The sequence below is a fragment of the Notamacropus eugenii genome, chromosome 3 (genome assembly GCF_028372415.1).
Source record: "Notamacropus eugenii isolate mMacEug1 chromosome 3, mMacEug1.pri_v2, whole genome shotgun sequence".
NCBI lineage: Eukaryota > Metazoa > Chordata > Mammalia > Diprotodontia > Macropodidae > Notamacropus > Notamacropus eugenii.
In genome coordinates, this window is record NC_092874.1 from 313,202,847 (window position 1) to 313,224,184 (window position 21,338).

At 36.5% G+C, this 21,338-nt stretch overlaps 1 protein-coding gene across 3 annotated transcripts in view; it reads left to right on the plus strand.

Moving 5' to 3' along the window:
• PTPN3 (protein tyrosine phosphatase non-receptor type 3) overlaps positions 1–21,338 on the plus strand; it is a 302,221-nt gene that overhangs the window by 85,119 nt on the left and 195,764 nt on the right. Inside the window, exon 1 of one of the 3 annotated variants that reach the window (XM_072596699.1) lies at positions 7,262–8,029. The exons of the other annotated variants lie outside the window; for them this stretch is intronic. Within the exon in view, the coding sequence (XP_072452800.1) occupies positions 7,963–8,029 (67 nt within the window). The 5' untranslated portion in view covers positions 7,262–7,962. Of the gene's footprint in view, positions 1–7,261; positions 8,030–21,338 lie in introns of those variants that run through there. 3 annotated transcript variants of the gene reach the window in all.

Below are 21,338 nucleotides of genomic sequence, written 5' to 3' on the forward strand. Positions count from 1 at the left end.
AGAATGGAATGGAGTTGAATTGGTTAACTCTAGGATGGAGAGGAAAGTGAAGCCAGAGGAGGGATTTGACTCCATGGAAGGGTGGAATCTAGATTCTCAGAGAGTTGAAATAAAGAGATGGGTTCATTGAGTTATTCAGGCCATAAAAGGGTGCAGAGTGAAAAAACGTGCCATGAATCGACAGATTTTTTTTTAGTCTATTTACAAATTCTCCAACAGATGATTCAGGATGTCCTGAATTCATGGCTTGGTGAACTAAGTGGCAACATTAGACTGTGACTTTGGAGTTAGGACCTGGGTTCACCTTGTACCCCTGTCAGTTAATTACTGTATGTATGACCTTGGGCAAGTTGACCTTTCTGTGCTTCAGTTCCATCATATGTCAAATGAAGGACCAGATGTCCTCTGAGGAACCTTCTGGGTTTAAATGTGTGATCCTGTGCATTACTGAAAATGTTTGTACTGTTGCTGTCAGTTTTGATGACCCTGTTATTTCAGACCCTCTCCAGATTAAATCCTTTCTTGGGACAACGAAAAACAATTAAGCAGAAATACCTGATGTAATGACTACATCAGGGAAAGTATACGGTGTTCTGTCCTAAAAGCTTTTCTATTGTGAGAGGGTAGGTATGTCTCATTATTTGCTCTCCTAAGACTTTTATTGATTTTTCAGTTACTCAACATTGGGCTTCCTCATTTAGTTGTTGTCATTATGTATATTGTTTTCTTAGTTCAGCTTATGTCATTATATCAATTCATAGAAATCTTCATGATTTTCTGAATTCTTCATTTTTTTTCTTTTGGGCCTGATGGGAGGGAGTCTGGACCTGGGATAGAGGGAAACTCTTTCTGACTCTGTGGCTGGCTCTTTATTCATCATCTTTTCCCATCATTTCTGCACAGTGCAACACATTACATTTTATACTCCATAGTTTTTTTGACTATTCCTCAATCAGTAGATGCCCACTTTATTTCTAGTTATTTACCACCACAAAAGGGATATTTTGGTATGTTGCATCTCTTTTTTTGGATGTACTCCTATTTGGGAGATGACTAAGTCAAAGAGCATGTGTAAAGTATAGTTTCGCTTCTTACGTCATTCCAAATTAATATACAGTATAATTGGACCACTTCACAGCTCCACCAATAGTATAATAATATGTCTGTCTTCCCACAGTCTTTACTCTTCCCATTTCTTGTCATCTCTGCCAGTTTCCATTGGTATGAGATGAAAACTCAGATGTTTTAATTTAATTTAACTCTCACCAATGGTGAATTGAAACATGTTTCATGTGGCCATTTGTAGCTTACAATTCTTTAGAAGCTAAACTATTTATTTGCATCTTTCAATGACTTCTCTATTGGAGAGTGACTCTTGAGCTTTATTATTTGTTCCAATCTTTGTATATTTTAGCTATAAGACTTTTAATAGTGATATACTGTTTTCTCATTCTACCATTTTCTTCTAATTGTCTTGATTTTATTTTTGCAAAAGTCTTTTTGTTTATGTAGTCAAAATCGTCTATTTGTAATTTCTTCTATTTCTCCTTTAATTTGTAACATTTTTTTCCTTAGCCGTAGTTGTGAAAAGTACCTGATTTTCTTCTCTTCTCATTTTTAATGGTGTGACCATATATATTTTAAAGTTACCTTTTCATTTTGAACTTACTGTGGTATATGGTTTATGATCTTAGTTTAACCTTATATGTGCCAGAATTCCTTAAGTTTTCCTAGTAATTCTCAAAAAAAGTGAGTCCTTTTTTCAGTAATTTATGTTGGAATGTAAGCTCTTTGAGGGTAGAGATTATTTCATTTTTGTTTTTGTTTCTCTAGCACCTCACATAGGGGCTGGCCCATGGTAAGACAATAAATAAAATAAATTTTTGTTGACTGATTCAGATGCTCCTGTTTTTTCTTGCTAATATGTTCCACTTCTGTTTTCCTGCTTTTAGTCAGTAAACTAGGATTTATTAAGTAACTGTTATGTGCTATGTTAAGCATAGAGGATACAAATAAAGGGCAAACCACAGTCCCTGCCCTCCAGGAGCTGATGATCTAATAGACTATTATCGGTACTAAGTAGGTTTGGTTACTGCTGCTTTATGTTATAGCTTGAAGTCAGCTAATGCTGTGCCCTCTTTCTTCATCCTTTTCCCTTCTGATTTCCTTTGAGATCCTAAACCCCTGAGGTTCTTCCAAATGAATTTTGTTATTTTTGTCTATTTTATTGAAGTATTCTCTTGGTAGTTTGACTACTAGAGTTCTAAATTCTTTAATTTAGAAAATATTATCATTTTATTACATGGCTGTAGCCCAGTCATGGGTAGTGAGTCTCTCTGCATTTATTTCGATCTCCATTTATTTCTGTCAAGTGTTTTATACTTTTATTTGCAAAAATATTGCATCTTGATGGGTTAATACCTAGTGTGTGTAGTTATTTTAAGACAATTTCTCTTCAATTTCTCTTTTTTTTCTTCCTTTTTTGGTTATAGTAGGAATTTTGGTGGCTTTTGTGTAATGTCTTTTTAAAAATTTTGTTACCTCATGGAAGCTGTCAGTCATTTGTTAATTTTGTTCATCGATTCTTTGGGATTTTCTAAGCGTATCTTCATCTTATCAGTAAATAAGGATTATTTTGCCTTCTTCTTACTGATGTTTTATGCTTTTGTTTGCTTATTATGATAGCTTGTAGAAGAACTGTCAGATAATCATATCCTTACTTTACCCCTATTTATCCTGGGAAAACAATTAGTGTTTTTCCGTTGCAAACAATACTGCCTTTCAGTTTTAGGTATACAGTTTTGATCCTACTTCACCAATACATTCTTCAGCAAGTAGGTTGGAGACAGCGGATGTGGTATTCACCAAACAACTTAACAAAAAGTGAAACTGACTCTCTTAAAAAACTAAGAATGATTAGTTAACTATATTGGTTTTATTTTAAAATAAACTGTTATTGTGTATTTGGATTAATAAAAATCAGTATACCAAATTAGAAGATAAACCAAAGATGAGAATACTGCACATAAATACAACTCTAACTTTATCTGTTTAAACAAGCTTTTGACAATGAAAAATGGGAAATGGATGAGAATAAAGGTTTTTATTATCAGCATTGAGGCTGAAAGAGCTCAGAAACTACCCTACCTAGTAAATACTTTTTTGATGGCTTTAGCAAACAGAAAAATGTGCCTCCTGATGCCAAAAATGAATTAGATTACAAACTCTTTTGGAAAACATAGAGGAGGAGAATATAAGATTATGAACAGTATTGTCTCAGCAAAAATGTGATGGAGGTGAAAAATGAACTTTTAGAAAGCTTGGTTTGAGACTTAGCCAGTTTATCCTGGGAGCATTTGTAGGTAAAACTAGGAGGATAGATGAATAAGAAATGGAATAGATTTGCAGACATTTTTAAAATAATTTTTTAAAACATCATTGGCTCTTTCCAATGTTAAAAAACAAAAACAAACCACAAACAAACCTTCCCTATTAGGAAAGAAACATTTAAGCAGAACAGCAAACTAATATATCCACCATTACTGATAGCCAAGACATACTTCTCTACATGTCCCTTTTTTATTACCATTTATCTCTTAATTGTAAAATATGATTACCTTTTCATAATCCTCTTTTTTTAACCTCTCTACAGCATTTGACAGTTTACCAACCTTTCTTCCTGGATACTGTCTTCTCTCTGGATTCTTACTACTCTCTCTTTTTGTCTTTGATTAATTGTCCTTATTGAATTCCTTTGCTAAAACATCATCTGTATCATCTCTACAACTTGGGGGTATTCCTCTGTCCACCATCCCCCAAGACTCTTAATCCCTTTCTTCTTTTCTGCCTATATTTACTAGATGGCCTCATCAGCAATTATCATTGCAATGAACATCAATCTCAGATTCAACCCTAATTTCTCTCCTGAACTCTAGTTCTGGATTACCATTTGCCTATTGAACATTTCAAAATAGATGTCCTTTAGGCATCCTAAACTGATGCCCTAAACAGAATTCACTTATACTTTCCCCTAAATCCTAAATAATGTTCATATAATGTTGCATACATATAATATATATACACACATACCTATTTAATTATCTCATAATTATTTTGTGTGTCACATATATGCACATACGCAATCACCTATAAAACATGCTTTACATGTTAGCAACCTGTACAGATTACAATGTGCAGACAGGGATTGTTTCAATTTGTCTTAGTATCTTTAGTGTCTATCCCAATGCCTGACAGGTAGTCGACAGTAATAATAAAGAATAACAATAAATTAATTTAGATATTATGTTATTATCTATTAATATGATATATTATGCCATTTGCTATATTAATGTGATAACATAGTAGCAAATTCTTGTTGATTGATTGAGGAAGATACAACCCATTTCCTTGCCAAGGTCAGCCTTTTTTGTTTAATATAGGAATTTGTTGCATCATTATTTCTTTTCCTGCCCCAATAAATGGTTCATTATTTTTAAAAATTAAAATTATTTAAATTTTTTACATTCTTGTTGTGAATTTAACAAACATTAACAGTTTACAAAGAGGAATAGAAAAGGGTATTTAAATATACGAATATATTTTATAAAAGTGTGAATTTCTGTTAGTGGAGTCAACTGGTTGTTTTGCCAAGACTTGGGTCTAACCCATCCTTAACCCTCCCTTGATCTGCTACCCGCTTAAACTATAATTTTGTATCTCTTTTTCCTTTCACGTGGGAACTCCTAGGAAGAATACACAAGATACACTGTGACCTTTACTTCCTCAGTAGCTTCTCTTGTTAAGCCTTAGAAACCTGTCTTCCAACTCAACAATGAAACTGCTTTCTCCAAGATTATGAATCCTCTCAATAGAAACTGCCTTCCCTAGGATGACAACCACTGGTCTGTGAAATAAAATAAGAACTTAGGTTCATATTTAAAACCTTCTACAATCTGGCTTCTATTTACCTTTCCAACCTTATTTTATACTTCTCCTCTTGATAAATTCTAGTCAAACTGAACTCTTAGTTTTCCTCTGAAAACTTTTTGTCCCTTTTTTGTCCTTTGCCTCTCTGTATTTATAGATGAGTAGTAATCCTCCATGTCTAGAATGCATTCCTTTTCTTCATCTCTTTTTAAGGGCCAAACTCAGAATCTGGCTCTTTCTCTGTGGTTTCTAACCTAATTGCCTCAGTTGTTAGTATTTCTTCTTCCTCACTCTTCCTCATAATATGCATAGTTGTTTATGTGTTTTGTCTCTAATTGACATAAGAACTACTTCAGAGTGGGGCTTTTTCTTTTTGTCAGTCTTCATATCCCGACTGCCTAGTAAAGTGCCTTGGACATTAAAAGGGCTTAATATATTTTTGGAATTGAATTTTAGTTGCAAACTGCCAAGAATGATATTTTGATTTTTTAAAGATTTTTTTGATGAAAATCATTTTCACTTCTTCCCTTGTGAGTTCTCCCCCCTCCAACATTTCTAGTATTTTTGAAGGGAGCTTTTAATTTCATTGATATAAAGAAACTCCAATAAGGAAACTCCTTCCCTGAATGCAAATCTGCAGTTGTTTTACAGCTTATCTTCTTAGAGAATTACCTGGTGCATTGGGAGGTGGTGAGACTTTGAACTCAGATTTTTTCTGACCCTAAAGTTTATTTTTAGTAGAATGATGCCGCCCCTGCTCTCATACTACGTCAAATCAAAGTGGCCGGAATGGGCACCTGTATTTTGTGCTGCTTTTGGTGAAAACGCTTCTAATATTTCGCTGTTTTGTACAATAGCAGCTCACGTTTATATGATACTTTAAAGTTACCAGTTTTTTTCCTCTCAGAGCAACCCAGTGAAATAGGATGTAGCATGTGGCGTGCTTTCCATTTCATACATTGGTTAAACTGAGGTTTAGAGATGGCAAGTGTCTGGGGATTGTTATCTACCTCTGAGATAATAATTGTAAAGTGCTTAGCAAAGTACTTGGCACATAATAAGTGTAGTATAAATATTAGCTAGTAGTAGTAGTGGTAGTAGTAGGTATCAAAACGGGGATTCTTTTTTTTTTTAATAATTTTCACTTGAGCTGTTTTGTTAGGAAAAGAGTGTAACTCATGAACTTTCCCTAGCAGAGTTCACAATCATTATAATTTTCACTGTCATTCTTTACAGATGACTATAGTTTCTTTTTTTAATTTTTAAAAAAATTTTAATTATTTTTAGCTGTCAACTTTCACTTCCATAAGATTTTGAGTTCCAAATTTTCTCTCCATCTCTCCCCTCTCCCACCCCAAGAGAGCATGTAATTTGATATAGGCTCTGTAAATACATTCATATTGAACATATTTTTACATTAATCATATTGTAGAGAAAAATTAGAACCTATGGGAGAAAGCACAAGAAAAAAGAAACAAACAAGAAAAAAGAGAAAACAAATAATATGCATTCAGATTCCACAGTTCTTTTTTCTGTACATGTACTGCATTTTCCCATCATGAGTTCTTTGGAGTTGTCTTAGACCCTTGCATTGCTAAGAAGAGGTAAGTTTACCAAAGTTAGCCATCACACATGGTGGCTGCTACTGTGTACAGTTTTCTCCTGGTTCTGTTCACTTCACTCAGCATCAGTTCATTCAGGTCTTTCCAGGTTTTTCTGAAGTCCGCCTGTTCATCATTTCTTATAGCACAATAGTATTCCATTACATTCATATACCACAGCTTGTTCAGCCATTCCCCAACTGATGGTCATTCTCTCAATTTCCAATTCTTTGCCACCACAAAAAGAGCTGCTATAAATATTTTTGTACATGTGGGTCCTTTTCCCATTTGTATGATCTCTTTGGGACATAGACCTGGAAGTGGTATTGCCAGATCAAAGGGTATGCACATTTTTATAGCCCTTGGGGCATAGTTCTGAATTGCAGAACTGGGATTCTTTATATTGTGAATCTCATTGCTGGGCACTTTCCATTATAGCAAGCTACCTCCCCATTCTTTCTTGAACCCTACACCGCATATAATGTTAACTTTGAATTTCAAGTACATTTTATTATTGTTTTTAAGAAAAATTTCTCATTCCTAATCATTCTGTAAACATTTATTAAATGTCTACTAGGTGCCAGATGTTGTTCTCAGATAGTCCCTTGCCCTCGCAAAACTGAAAAAGGAAAGGATACTTACTGTTTTGTTGAATTCTTTTTTCCTCAGTATATTTCACATTTTTATGTTTTCCACTTGATGTGTTATGTTTTCCTGATAAAATTGCTCAGGTTCGTGGGTTTAATTCCTATTTGAATTTAGACTTCTTGCATGTAATCTTTTTTTCTATTTTATTTGCTAAATTTTGTTGCTTGTTTTAGTATCTACGTCAGTTGGTAGTATAATTTTTAGTGTTGTATTTATCAGCTTTTATTATCAAGCTCAAGTTTGCCACATTGGGTAGCATCTTGTATTTAGGATTATGGGTGTAGAACTGGAAGAGACCTTAGAGATCTGGTCCAAGTCTCTCATTTATAGATGAGAAAATTGAAGCAGAGAGTGATTGTGACTAATTCAAGGTTATAGTAAGTTTTAGAAATTCAACTGGATTTTGTCTTCAACTTAGGTCTTGTCCCAGTACAAGAAAGGTATCTGACTAGCATAGCTCTTGTTTTTAATGATTATAACTCTTTATTGAGTAGAGCTCAGTGGGGAAGTTGGAAGCACAGATGAGTTAAAGCAAAAGCAGTCAATCAGTAAACATTTATTAAGCATGTACTATGTGCCAGACATTGTGCTAGGCCCTGGGGGATACAAAACAAGGCAAAAGACAGTCTGTGGGTTGACCTATCAGAGGCATAGAGGAGGTGGAGGAGAGGGGAGGATTTTTTGGAGAAGCTGGGCAGTCTCTTGAAGGAGTCAGCTAGGCTGTTAAAGTTGAAACGTTGGGAACCTCCCCTTATGCTAGGCAGATGGATGGGGTTTATGGGCCTGCATGATCACTTGTGGGAAGCTAAGGGAAGCTCCAAAATTTGGCACTTTTGTGCCTCACCATGGCTCAGGTAGGCGTGGGGTGCCCAGGGGGCAGTGGGGTGTGGGGCGTTGTTGGGACCACTCTCTAAGGATTTCCTGTTTCTTTGTCTTAAGGCAGAATTGAACCCTGGCTTTCATAACTCTTAAATCCAACTATCTTTCTACTTTACCAACTGTGGTTATCCTGTGATTTTTATCTTACTTATTTTTATTTCTATAGTCATGCCTTTTACTTGTTTGGGAAATTTTTCTTCTAACATGGGATCCATTTTTTTCTTTTTTTCATGCTTTCAAGGATTCAAATAACTTTATTGGAACTTTTTGATCTATTTTCTATGTCTTTTATTTTATCCTGCACTGCCATCCATTGCTTTTTTAATTCTGTGACATTCTAAACTTGATCTTTGAGTTTGTTCTAAATGTCCATTAATATTTTCTTTGACTATTTTGGAAACTGATGAATTTGCAAGTGTTCCATGGGAAAAGTTGGTAAGTACCAAAGAACATGATATTCATTGCAGAAACTGTTAAGTAGTAAATTTTCCCTGACAGGTATCAACAAAATCAACCTTGCTGCTTGATTTTTCTATTGTACACGCTATGGTAACAAAAGTGTTTTAGGTTTAGCAGTAGTGAGGAAGGAATAATTGAGTGTTGTGAATTTGGGGTGTGTGCTTTTCTGCTTGCACTGTGATACTAAATTACAAAATTCCAGCTGCTTTTTGGAGAATATGGTTAGAGGGTTTTAGTGATTTCATTTATAGTCTCGGCAACTTTCCCAAAAATTTCTCATGGGCTAGGCATTAAGCATTTTCTAAAATGTTAGCTTCTCACGGCAACACTTTAAAATAAGCATGTGGAGCATGGGAGGTTTTCTTCTCTTTATAGAAGCATTACCTCTTTCCCGAACTATCTGTGTGTGACTCAGATGGCATTCTTTATGCTGTCCTTATGAGAGTTTAAGGCGACTTCTTGTTATCCTTCTAGTATCAAGTATAGCTTTTTTATTTTGTTATTTTTGCAAGTGTCATGGTGTTGAAACTAAAAATAGAAGCTATATCCATAATAAGAAAACTATTTGACATTTTAAAATTGTTTGGAAGGAAGGGTACTAATTATACTTCCCTATTTTAACACACTAATCCTGCAAATTACTCTGCTCCCAGAACACTAATCAACTTTGGTAGGAGTTCCAGTCGTTGAACAAATTGTAGGATGTGGACCAAAAAGACTTGCTCTCAAGGCTTCTATTTTACAAGTGTTATGATGAATAATAATTGGGGATTAATTTGCCCATTTGATGAGCTTCAGATGATAGTGCATGAGACAATCTTGATGAATGAAACTGACTTATGTAAATGCTTTCCCCTTTATAGTTTTTGAAATAATATCAATACCATGCAGTTAGCATTTTCAAGTGAACCTATACCAAGACTGATTCATAGAAAATTCAGAGTAAAAACACGTTTTATATAATGCAGATTTAAATTAGGTTTTCCACACACTTCGTAAGTGTGAAGAAGTCTTGAACTGGCACATAGGATTGCTGAGTAATCACAATCAAGATTCAGAGATTTTGGCAAGATAATAGACAATAGAACTGGTATTAGCCTCATTTAAGTATAACTACAAAATAGGTTTCCAGAAATAAAAGAAAACCTAAGTGATTGGAAAGCATTTCGATATTCGTAGATAAGCAGTCTCAATTATCAAATGTAAATGCCCAAAGTGTAGGAAATAAACAAGATGAAGTAAAAGTTGTGTAATACAAGGGGATCAGTTTCACTTAATTGGTGTAAGTGAGACTTCATGGCATGAAACTATAATTGCAACTTGACTCTGGATAGCTATTATACCTTGTTCAGAAGAATGAGACTTTGGTCAGGATGTAGAGTGGTCTAGGGTGCCAATGAAACCACTCTCTAAGGATTTCTGCTATCTTTGTTTCATATTATTCTTGGGGAAAAGCTGGAGAGATGTGGGCTAGACTATGGTATAATTAGTTGCATTGAAAATTGATTGAATGGTTTGTTAGTAGATTACCTCAATAATCCATGGTTAGGCTTGTAGTGTTTAACATTTTTATTGGGATCTTGGAGAAAGTACCAGATAGAACCTTCATCAAATTTGTGAATGACAGAAAGTTTGGGAGTGCCAAGCTGCTAGATGACAGATCTTGACAAGAACATTGGTTTCAGTCTAATAAGATGAAATGTAGTAGCAATAACTGTAAATTTGTTGTTGTTCAATTGTTTCGGTTGTATCTGACTTTTCATGACCCCATTTGGGTTTGTTTGGTTTTTTTTTTCTTTTGGTTTGCCATTTCCTTCTCCAATTCATTTTATAGATGAGGAAACTGAGGCAAATAGGTGAAGTGACTTGCTGAGGGTCACACAACTAGTACGTGTCTGAAGCTAGGTTTGAACTCAGGTCTTCTTGATTCCAGGCCTGCCACACTATATGCCATGCCACCAGGGCTGCAGTGGATAAAGCACTGGGTTAGAATCAGGAAGATTTATCTTCATGAGTTCAAGTCCAGCCTCAGACACTTACTGTGAGCCTGGGCAAGTCAGTTAACTCTGTTTGCCTCAGTTTCCTCATCTGTAAAATGAACTGGAGAAGGAAATGGCAAATCACTTCAGGATCTTTGGGAATGAAACACCAAAATGGCATCACAGAGAATTGGATGAGACTGGAAATCAACTCCACAAGGAAAGAATGGGGAGGCATTTCAGATAGCAGCTTATGTAAAAATATCTGTTAAATATACATCATTTCATTTTGAGGAACCATAGTTGAGGAAGGGAATTGACAAGCTGAGGAGCATTCAGTAGAAGGCAGCTAGGATGTTGAGGGGCTTGAAGTTAATGTGATATGAGGATCACATGAAAAATAAAACCAGATTATTGAGTCTAGAGAAAAGAAGGCTCAGGGGCAAATGGTAGCTGTCTTAGAGTATTTGGAGGCTTGTCTTGTGAAAGAGGGATCAAACTTCTCTGGCTCCAGAGGACAGAATTAAAATAATAGATAGAAATTGCAAATAGGCAAATTTAAACTTTGAGGTCAAGAGAATCTTTCTAGCACTTAGCACTATTTAAACTAGATGGATGGGTTTCCTCAGGAAGTCATCAATTTCCTTTCACTGAAAGTCTTCAAGCAGAGGCTGGTTGACCACTTCTCTGATATTATGGTAGGAATTCCTTTTGTGAATGCATTGGACTAGATTGCCACTAGGTACATTTCCAGTAACAAAATCCTATAATTATCTGGGCCAGAATTAAATCTGTCATGTAGTTTTTGGTGCTCTTAAAAAAAACAAACCAACAAATAGAAGACTTGAATATTTGTAGACAGTAAATGTTCATGAATGATCCATTTCTATTTCTATAAGAACTATTATCATAAAATCTTTTGTGATCTATTTCCAGATACTGAATGCATTTTGTTGTCATATTAAGTGGAATTTCTATGACTAGTTCTTCCTGTATTTCAGTAATAATATAGGTAAAAAAGTCAAAGATTTTGTATCCATCTATTTTATTTAAACTATCAGTCATTTGTATCAGTTTTTATGTTGTAGATTCCTTAGGCTTCTTTAAGTAAACCATTGCATGGGGAGATAATCTTGGTTTTTCTTTGCTCTTCTTATTCCTTTAATTTTTTAAAATAAATTTTTGTTGCTATCTCTTTTATATCACCTTGCATCTCTCACTCAATCTTCTTTCAGAAAACCATATCATAGAATAAGGAATAAAAAGAGAAGAAAAACAAAATTCAGAAAAAATTAACCAGCAAAACAAAAAATTCTGATGTTATATTCAATGTTCGATACCTGTGGTCCTCCACCTCTACAGTGAAACAGGACAAATGGCTTTCTCTCACCTCTTCTTTGAGGCCAGGCTTGATCATTATAATTTTACAGCATTGAGTTTTGATTGTTTTGTGTGTGTGTTTATTGATAAGTATATATGTATTCACATATATTGATGTCTTTAGATTTCTTCTTTCATCAAATAATGTGTCTTTTTATATTTATCTGTATTCATCATATGCATCATATCTTTTTTAAAATTAATTTTATTTATTTTCAGTGTTCCACAGTTACTACTATACAACTTAGATTATTATCTCCCTATCTTCAGTCCTCCCTCCCCGAGAGAGCATGCAATCCTATATAGGTTCTATACACACATTCCCATTAAATACGCTTTCACTAAAGTCATGCTGTGTAGAAGAATTAAAATGAATGGGAGAAATTATCTAACAAACCAAAACGCAATACACACACAAAAAATGATCTCTTACATTCTGCAATTGAGTTCCATAGATCTTTCTCTGGATGTGGAAGGCATTTTGCCTTAGATGACCATTGGAATTATTTTTTTTAAGTCCTTGCATTGCTACAAAACTCCAAGTCTGCCAGAAAAAACTCTCAAACACTGTGGTTGTTGCTGTGCACAAAGTTCTCCTGGTTCTGCTCCTTTCACTCAGGATTAGATCATATAAGTCTTTCCAGTCCTCTCTGAAGTCTTCCTGTTCATCGTTTCTTATAGCACAATAGTATTCTATTACATTCATACACCATAATTTATTCAGCCATTCCCCAATTGATGAGCATCCCCTTGATTTCTAGTTCTTGGCCACCACAAAAAGTGCAAAAATAAATAAATAAAAATAAATAAATAAATAAAAATACATATTTTTGTGCATGTGGGGCCCTTTCCCATTTCTGTGATCTCTTGGGGATACAGTCCCAGAAGCGATATTGCTGGGTCAAAGGGTATGCACATTTTGGTAGCCCTTTGGGCATAGTTCCGAACTGCTCTCCAGAATGGTTGGATGCGCTCGCAGCTCCACCAACAATGTATTAGTGTTCTAACTCCCACACCCTCTCCAACATTTATCATCTTGCATCATATCTTATAACAGTAATATTCCACTAAACTCATACATCATAATTGTTTTTAGTCATTCCTTTATCAGTAAGTATTTATACCATTTCTAGTTCTTTGTTGGAAACAAAATAATTCTCCTGTGATTCACTTGGTATATATAAACCCTTTCTTTATGCCATTAGCCTCTTTAGTGTTTATGCCTTGAAGTGGAATATTATAGGTCAGAGGGTATGGATATTCGCATTACTCCTTTTCACTTAATTCCAAGTTGCTTTCCAGAATGTTTCTAGTTCAGAGTTCTACCTGTGATGCATCAGTGTGCTGTCTCCATGTAGGCCTTTGTTTTTTGTTTGTGTCCTGTGTGTTGATTACTATCTTTATTGTGTTTTGGTTTTTGGGTTTTTTTTTGTAGAAGCAATGTTGAAGAGTGTAGATAAGAGAGCTGGCCTTGAACCCAAGAAAATCTGAGTTTGAGCTCTGCCTTTTACACATGTTGGCTTCACCACCCTAAACAAGTCACTTCCTCTCCCCGTCATTCCCCAGTACTCTAAAGCAACTCTCCTAAGATTATAAATTGTAGAGAAGATGCTGATCTATATTGGTAGAAGAACCGGGGAGTTCCCTATGCCTGTGAAGTCACAGCTGTAATCTCTGTCCTCACCCTGATACTTGATAGCATGACTTCAGCTCCCGCTTTTTTTGAATTTCCTTGATGCATAGTAAATTTTGTTCCAGCCTCTCATTTTGATTCTGGGTATTTTGTTTTGTTTTGTTTTGTTTTTCATGAGTTTCTTGTAAGCAGCAGATTGTGGAAGGTTGGGTTTTTTCTCCTTATCTGTTCTACCATTCTCCTTGGTTTCATGGATTTTTAGTTTTTTTACATTTAAAGTTAGGAGATTTAGGTTGACATTTTCCTCCATTTTTTGTCATATTTTTAAAAAATACAGGGAAATATTATAGCTTAGCCTAACCTCCTTTGATACAGCCTGTTCCCAAAGATACTCTTTTCCTTTTTACTCCCTCCTTGCTCCTCTTCTGTGGCAAACCTTTCCTAAGTTTTTAAGGTCTAGAGTAAATTATTGATTTTTTTTTCCTATCTATTTCCAACCCTCTTTTCTCCCTTCTTTTTTCCACTTTCAGTTAAATGATTAGTTCAAAGCCTCTCCTCTTCTGCTCAATTCCAACTCTTAAAATTTTTTTTTCTGATCCTTTTTCTATGCAGATTTTCTTTGCTGCATTCTCTTTGTTAATTTTCTCTATTTCTGGTTTGTCGGAAATTCAGTCTCTGATTTTTGGTCTCTATTCTTATTTATTGCTTATTTAATCTGTTTGTGTTCCTCATGGAGTGAAAACTTCTGAAGAGGTCTTCTTCTAACCAGTTTTTTAAATTGCCTTTATAAATCTTGCCCTTACCACCCCCATCCCTTTTTCTGTTTTCCCTCACTCTTAGAAAATCTCAAGTCACATAGAAACAGTGCCCCAAAGTAGGAATTAACCCTTGGTCTCAAATCTTAGGTCCCATTCTGTCCCCTGCTCTTTCTATCTGCTGTTCCTGAGCATTTCTGGGTCTCTGTCCACCTCATCCCCCTTTCCCATCTGCTAAGGTGTCATGTTTTCCCTATTATGGGCCAGAATGCTATCCACCTGATTGTATTTCCACAATACTCATATTGTTTCTTTCTAGCTGCAGACATAACACCTTTTTGACAGTTAAGAAATATTGACGCTAATTCCAAAACTAGATTTTCATTCTAGCAACAATGCGTTTTTTTAAAGAAGCATCTGATGGCACAGTAGAGAAAACACTGGGCCTGGAGTTAGGAAGATGTGAATTCAAATCCAGCTACAGATATTTGCTGGCTGTGTGACCTTGGGCATGTCAGTTTTCTCAACTGTAAAATGCAAATATGTTGTGAGGCTCAAATGAGGTTCAAGTATTTGTAAACAGTGCTTAACACAGTTCCTGACATATAAGTAAGCACTGTGTAAAGGCTTATTCTCTTCTCCTTTCCTTTCCTCTCTCCCTCTCTTCCCTAAAGTACCAAACTTGGTTACAAATTCCAAACCAGTTGACTGTGTTATCTTGATAATAGGAAAGCAAGAAAACATATAATTTAGAATCTACATTCAGTTAGTTCGATCAAGATAAGCTATCTCTTGAACAAAAAAAAAAATGTCTATTGTTAGTGTTTTGGTTAGTCCTGTATATGCCAAAAATTGTATTGACATTTGATAGTGTGTGGCTGTTTTGACTCTTTCAGAAGGGATGTCTGATATAACTTTCGTTATGGAAAGACAAATATTGGCTGCTCCTTAATGATTCTGCTAACTATTCATCACCTTGTCAAGGCCAGTGCCTTAAGTTGCTGATGTTTTGAATATTTGCCATTTTGGGTCCATCAAGGTGAGAGATCACATGAATATGCAGTCTCTGTAGGAATCATGGCCTGTTCTGTGCCTTCCTTATTTGCAAACACCTCTGAAATAATTTTCCTTAACTCTTCTTCCTCCAGTAGGACAACTGCTTCTGACTTGGAAACCCCATTTCCTCCTATTTATATAAATTCTGCTTGGACATTTACAACTCCCCAAGTGGTTTTTTTTTTAAATCCCTTGAAGATCTCTCATCCTTTTTTTTTTTTTTTAAATCCCAGTCTTTTAAAAAAAATAATTCTAAATATTTAGATTTATTTACTTATTTGATTTGTGTATTTCATTAGACTTATTCTTTCCTATTTACTCACATTGGTCCACTACATAAATTATTGTATCTGTGTTTGTAACTTCTGCGTCTTCCTGAATTGCAAACTTTACATTTGTATGTTACAGTGTGTACATGTAAGGTACAGGTAGGAATAGTGGTAGTAATTTCTCCAATTTGTAAGCTCTTCAAAGTGGTCATTTTTCCTGTTTCATTTAATCTCAAAAATTTTTTTAAAAAAATCATTTTCTGGGAGCCAAGATGGTGGAGTAGAAAGACACACATACACATAGCTCTGAACCCACAACCCATAGAACGGCTACAGGGAAGTAACTCACGGCGAATTCTGCACCTAGAGGCCACGGAATATTGGAGCGAGGGAGATTTCTGTTCCGGAGAGACCTGCAAACCTCTTGTGGGGGGTCCTTCGCGCTGCGGACTGGGCGCTGGGACTGGGAGCTGAGTGCAGCCCTGCCGCGGCCACAGCACAGAGAGGAAAAGATCTGAGCGGGCTTCAGGGACAGGATCTCCAGCGGCCACGCAGGTCCCTCCACCCACAGAGGGACCTGCAAACCTCTCACAAAAGGTCCGTCGCGCTGCAGACGCGGAGCCCAGCCCAAACCTGCTGTGGCTGTGCGGCCGCGGCACCAAGAGAAACAGATCCGACCAGGCTTCGGGACGGGATCACCAGCGGCTGCACAAGTACCTCCACCCACAGGTGGCTGGGGTCGGTGAGAGAGTCTCTTTGGCGGGTCGAGAGGGGAGTGGGGTGCCCCCATGGCTCGGGCCCCCTTGGGAGGTAGAAGCTGAGAGGCAGCTGCAGACCTGGGCTCCCCAAGCAGGCGGGAGCCTGAATCCATTGTGGAAGGTCTGTGCATAAACCCCCTGAGGGAACTGAGCCTGAGAGACGGCCCTGCCCAGACCTGACCACCTGAACTTAATCTCACACTGAATAGCAGCCCTGCCCCCGCCAAAAGCCCTAAGGCTGGAAGCAGCATTGGAATCTCAGACCCCAAACACTGGCTGGGAGGATCAGGAGGCGAGGTGGGTGTGAGGAGAATATTCAGAGGTCAAGTCACTGGCTGGGAAAATGCCCAGAAAAGGGAAAAGAAATAAAACTATTGATGGCTACTTTCTTGGAGAACAGACATTTCCTCCCTTCCTTTCTGATGAGGAAGAACAATGCTTACCATCAGGCAAAGACACAGAAATCAAGGCTTCTGTGTCCCAGCCCACCCAATGGGCTCAGGCCATGGAAGAGCTCAAAAAGAATTTTGAAAATCAAGTTAGAGAGGTGGAGGAAAAACTGGGAAGAGAAATGGGAGAGATGAAAGAAAAGCATGAAAAGCAGATCAGCTCCCTGCTAAAGGAGACCCAAAAAAATGTTGAAGAAATTAACACCTTGAAAACTAGCCTAACTCAATTGGCAAAAGAGGTTCAAAAAGTCAATGAGGAGAAGAATGCTTTCAAAAGCAGAATTAGCCAAATGGAAAAGGAAATTCAAAAGCTCACTGAAGAAAATAGTTCTTTCAAAATTAAAGTGGCACAGATGGAGGCTAATGACTTTTTGAGAAAGCACGATATCACAGAACAAAGAGAGAAGAATGGAAAAATGGAAGATAATGTGAAATATCTCATTGGAAAAACAACAGACCTGGAAAATAGATCCAGGAGAGACAATGTAAAAATTCTGGGACTACCTGAAAGCCATGATCAAAAGAAGAGCCTAGACATCATCTTTCATGAAATTATCAAGGAAAACTGCCCTGAGATTCTAGAACCAGAGGGCAAAGTAAGTATTCAAGGAATCCACTGATCACCACCTGAAAGAGATCCAAAAAGAGAAACTCCTAGGAACATTGTGGCCAAATTCCAGAGTTCCCAGGTCAAGGAGAAAATATTGCAAGCAGCTAGAAACAAACAATTCAAGTATTGTAGAAATACAATCAGGATAACACAAGATCTAGCAGCTTCTATATTATGGGATCAAAGGGTGTAGAATATGATATTCCAGAAGTCAAAGGAACTAGGACTAAAACCAAGAATCACCTACCCAGCAAAACTGAGTATAATACTTCAGGGGAAAAATTGGTCTTTCAATGAAATAGAGGATTTTCAAATTTTCTTGATGAAAAGACCAGAGCTGAAAAGAAAATTTGACTTTCAAACACAAGAATGAAGAGAACCATGAAAAGGTGAACAGCAAAGAGAAGTGATAAGGGACTTACAAAAGTTGAACTGTTTACATTCCTACATGGAAAGACAATATTTGTAACTCTTGAAACATTTCAGTATCTGGGTACTGGGTGGGATTACACACACACACATACACACACGCACACATACATAGAGACAGAGTGCACAGAGTGAATTGAAGACGATGGGATCATATCTTAAAAAAAAATGAAATAAAGCAGTGAGAGAGAAGTATATTGGGAGGAGAAAGGGAGAAATGGAATGGGGCAAATTATCTCTCATAAAAGAGGCAAGCAAAAGACTCATTAGTGGAGGGATAAAGAGGGGAGGTGAGAGAAAAACATGAAGTCTACTCTCATCACATTCCACTAAAGGAAACAATAAAATGCACACTCATTTTAGTAGGAAAACCTATCTCACAATACAGGAAAGTGGGGGATAAGGGGACAAGCAGGGTGGGGGGGATGATAGAAGGGAGGGCATGGGAAGGAGAGTGCAATTCGAGGTCAACACTCATGGGGAGGGATAGGATTAAAAGAGAATAGAAATAATGGGGGACAGGATAGGATGGAGGGAAATATAGTTAGTCCTATACAACACAACTATTATGGAAGTCATTTGCAAAACTACACAGATTTGGCCTATATTGAATTGCTTGCTTTCCAAAGGGAAGGGGTGGAGAGGGAGGGAGGTAAAGAAGGTGGAACTCAAAGTGTTAGGATCAACTGTCGAGTAATGTTCTTGCCACTAGGAAATAAGAAATACAGGTAAAGGGGTATAGAAAGCTATCTGGCCCTACAGGACAAAAGAGAAGACGGAGACAAGGGCAGAGAGGGATGATAGAAGAGAGAGCAGATTGGTCATAGGGGCAATTAGAATGCTTGGTGTTTGGGGGGGAGGGGATAAAAGGGGAGAAAATTTGTAACCCAAAATTTTGTGAAAATGAATGTTAAAAGTTAAATAAATAAATTTAACAAAAAAAAAGAAAAAAATGATGCAAAGAAAAATATTCAGCCTCAGGAAAAAAAAAAATCATTTTCTGAGTTTCAAAAAGACTGGACTGCAAAAACATTTTTGAGAAAAAGTCACCCGTGGTGAAGCTGGTTTCTTGGGCATTGGCTTGGCCTCCTTGAACTTTTCTTCCAGTCCCAAGCAAAGCCTCCTTTGTAGTAGTGAGGTACAATACCTTATCAGAGAAGGTGCTCTCCCAGTGTACTCTTTCCTCAGATTAAACTCATTGTAGGGTACCCAATTCTCATCACAGAAGTGCTTTTCACTGGAGCTCCCTGATCTCCATTGGGTTGAGAGTCTCTCATTTAATTTCCTCTGCTTTGCTTTCTCCCTTCTGCCGCCTCTCCCATTCTCCATTTCCTTTTCCTGCTAAAATGCCGTAGGAGTTAATATTCTTTCATTACCTATCCACTGACCTATTATTCCCTTTTCTCTTCCACCTCTCCTATTCTCATTTAGGTACCTTTCCATGCTGCAGTTTTGTCCCACAAATTCTGTGTTACTTACAGGTGGTTGTAGGGTTTAATCCATGGTGCCTCAGTTCTGCTTTTTCCAACTACATTTCTCCTATTTCTAGAAATTTTACTTAGGCATTATCCCCAAGTGTATTTTTAGTTTTAAACTTTTTTGTCTGTTTTCAGGATTTCTGGAGAATATTTGTGTCCCCTGTGCCTGGAAGACTCTCCTTCCTATGCTCTGACTACTGACCTCCCTGGCTCCCTTTAAGTTCCAATTAAAATTCCTTCACCCCTCTTAATTACAATGCTTTCACTCTTTTAATTATTTCCTATTTATCCTGTATATAGCTTTTTCTGTATGTATTTGTTTGTATGTTGTCTGTCCCATTAGATTGTAAGCTTCTTGAGGGCAGGTGCTGTCTTTTGCCTCCTTTTTTCTATCTTCAGGGCTTGCACTTTGCCTGGCAACAGAGTAGGCACTGAATAAATGTTTGTTGAATGAATGAATGAATTTCCTGCATTATAGTTGATGGGTTTTCTTATTTATCATGTTCTTTTGGGAGACCTATATAGATCTTTCCATACTATTGAGATTCCCATTTTCATCCTGTGGTTTCAGATGTAATTGTTTTGTAGTACATCAGAAATGTAATTCTTCTTCTTGTACGTTCTTGAGAGTTAGTGGCATTTAGGGAAAGTGTCTATTCTGCCATCTTGCAGGTCCCTCAACCTGGATATTCTCCCTTCATTTCTTTGTGTCTTGTTGCTGTAACTAATACTTCTAACACCCTTTCAAATAATAGTGAAGATGGTAGACACTGTTGCTTTACTCTGCTCCGACTGGAAAAGCCTTCCCTATATATTTGTCATAAGTTATGTTGTTTTAGTTTTAAATACTTTCAATCGTTATTTTCTATACTCATTAATACAGTTGTGATTTTGATCACTTTTAAGATTAATATTTCCATGCATTCTTTTTATTTTATAGTATTTCTTTATTGTGATAGGAATTTTTTTTCCCTCATATTTCTTCAGTCTTTGCTGGGTTTTTGACAGGGATTTATTTAGGAAGATTTATTTCCTTTGTCCTGTTTTTGTTGTTCTTTTATTTGTGCTATATTTGTTTCAAGGTGATGAAGGGAAACCGAGTTTAGACTTGATCCCTCACTTAACCATTGTGCAGGAAAATCTGTCTCTGAGGTCTTTGAAATATCACTGACAAATGAGTCAGCCATTGAATCTGCAGGTTCTTTCAGTACCAGAACTGAATGATCATGGCCTGATGACTTGACTTAATCAAGGACAGCAAGATGTTATCTTAATAGTTCCCCATCTCATTTTGTTTTAGCCATTTTTTTTCTTTCCAGTATAAATATTTCTAGACCAGGAAAACAGAAAATAAAAATTAAGAACATCACCCTTCTCTCCCTCATCCATTATCACTAATCCTATCCATTTGAGCCAACGGTCTTATATTTCCTTTAGTCCTCCTTTTTTCCCCTAATATAATTTAAAAAAAAAAACAAAACTTTTTGTTGTCTACAAATACTAGCCTCAGTTTTTTCTAAGCATTAGCATTCATGATTTTTTTAAAAAAGGAATACATATATTCATACACATATATTTCCAAACAAGTTATAGAAACAATTTTTAACCTTTTTTTATTTTTTATAATTTTGAATTCCAAATTCTCTCCCATCCTCCCTTTTCTACCTCCCATTGAGAATGCAAGCAGTTTGATAAAGGTTATACATGTGCAGTCATGCAAAACATTTCCATATTAGTCATGTTGTGAAAGAAAACACAGACAAAAAAAAAACCCAAGAAAAATAAAGAAAGTAAAAAACAAAAAGCCAGTATGCTCAGTATGCTTTGACCTGGACTCAGACTTCATTGATCTCCCTCTCTAGAGGTGGATAACATTTTTCATTATAAGTCCTTCAGAATTGTCTTTGATCTTAGTATTGCTGTAAATAGCTAAGTTGATCATTGTACCTTGTTGCTGTCACTGCGTACAACGTTCTCCTGGTTCTGTTCTTAGAGGACTGTGGCATACTTTCATATTCATTTTCTTTTA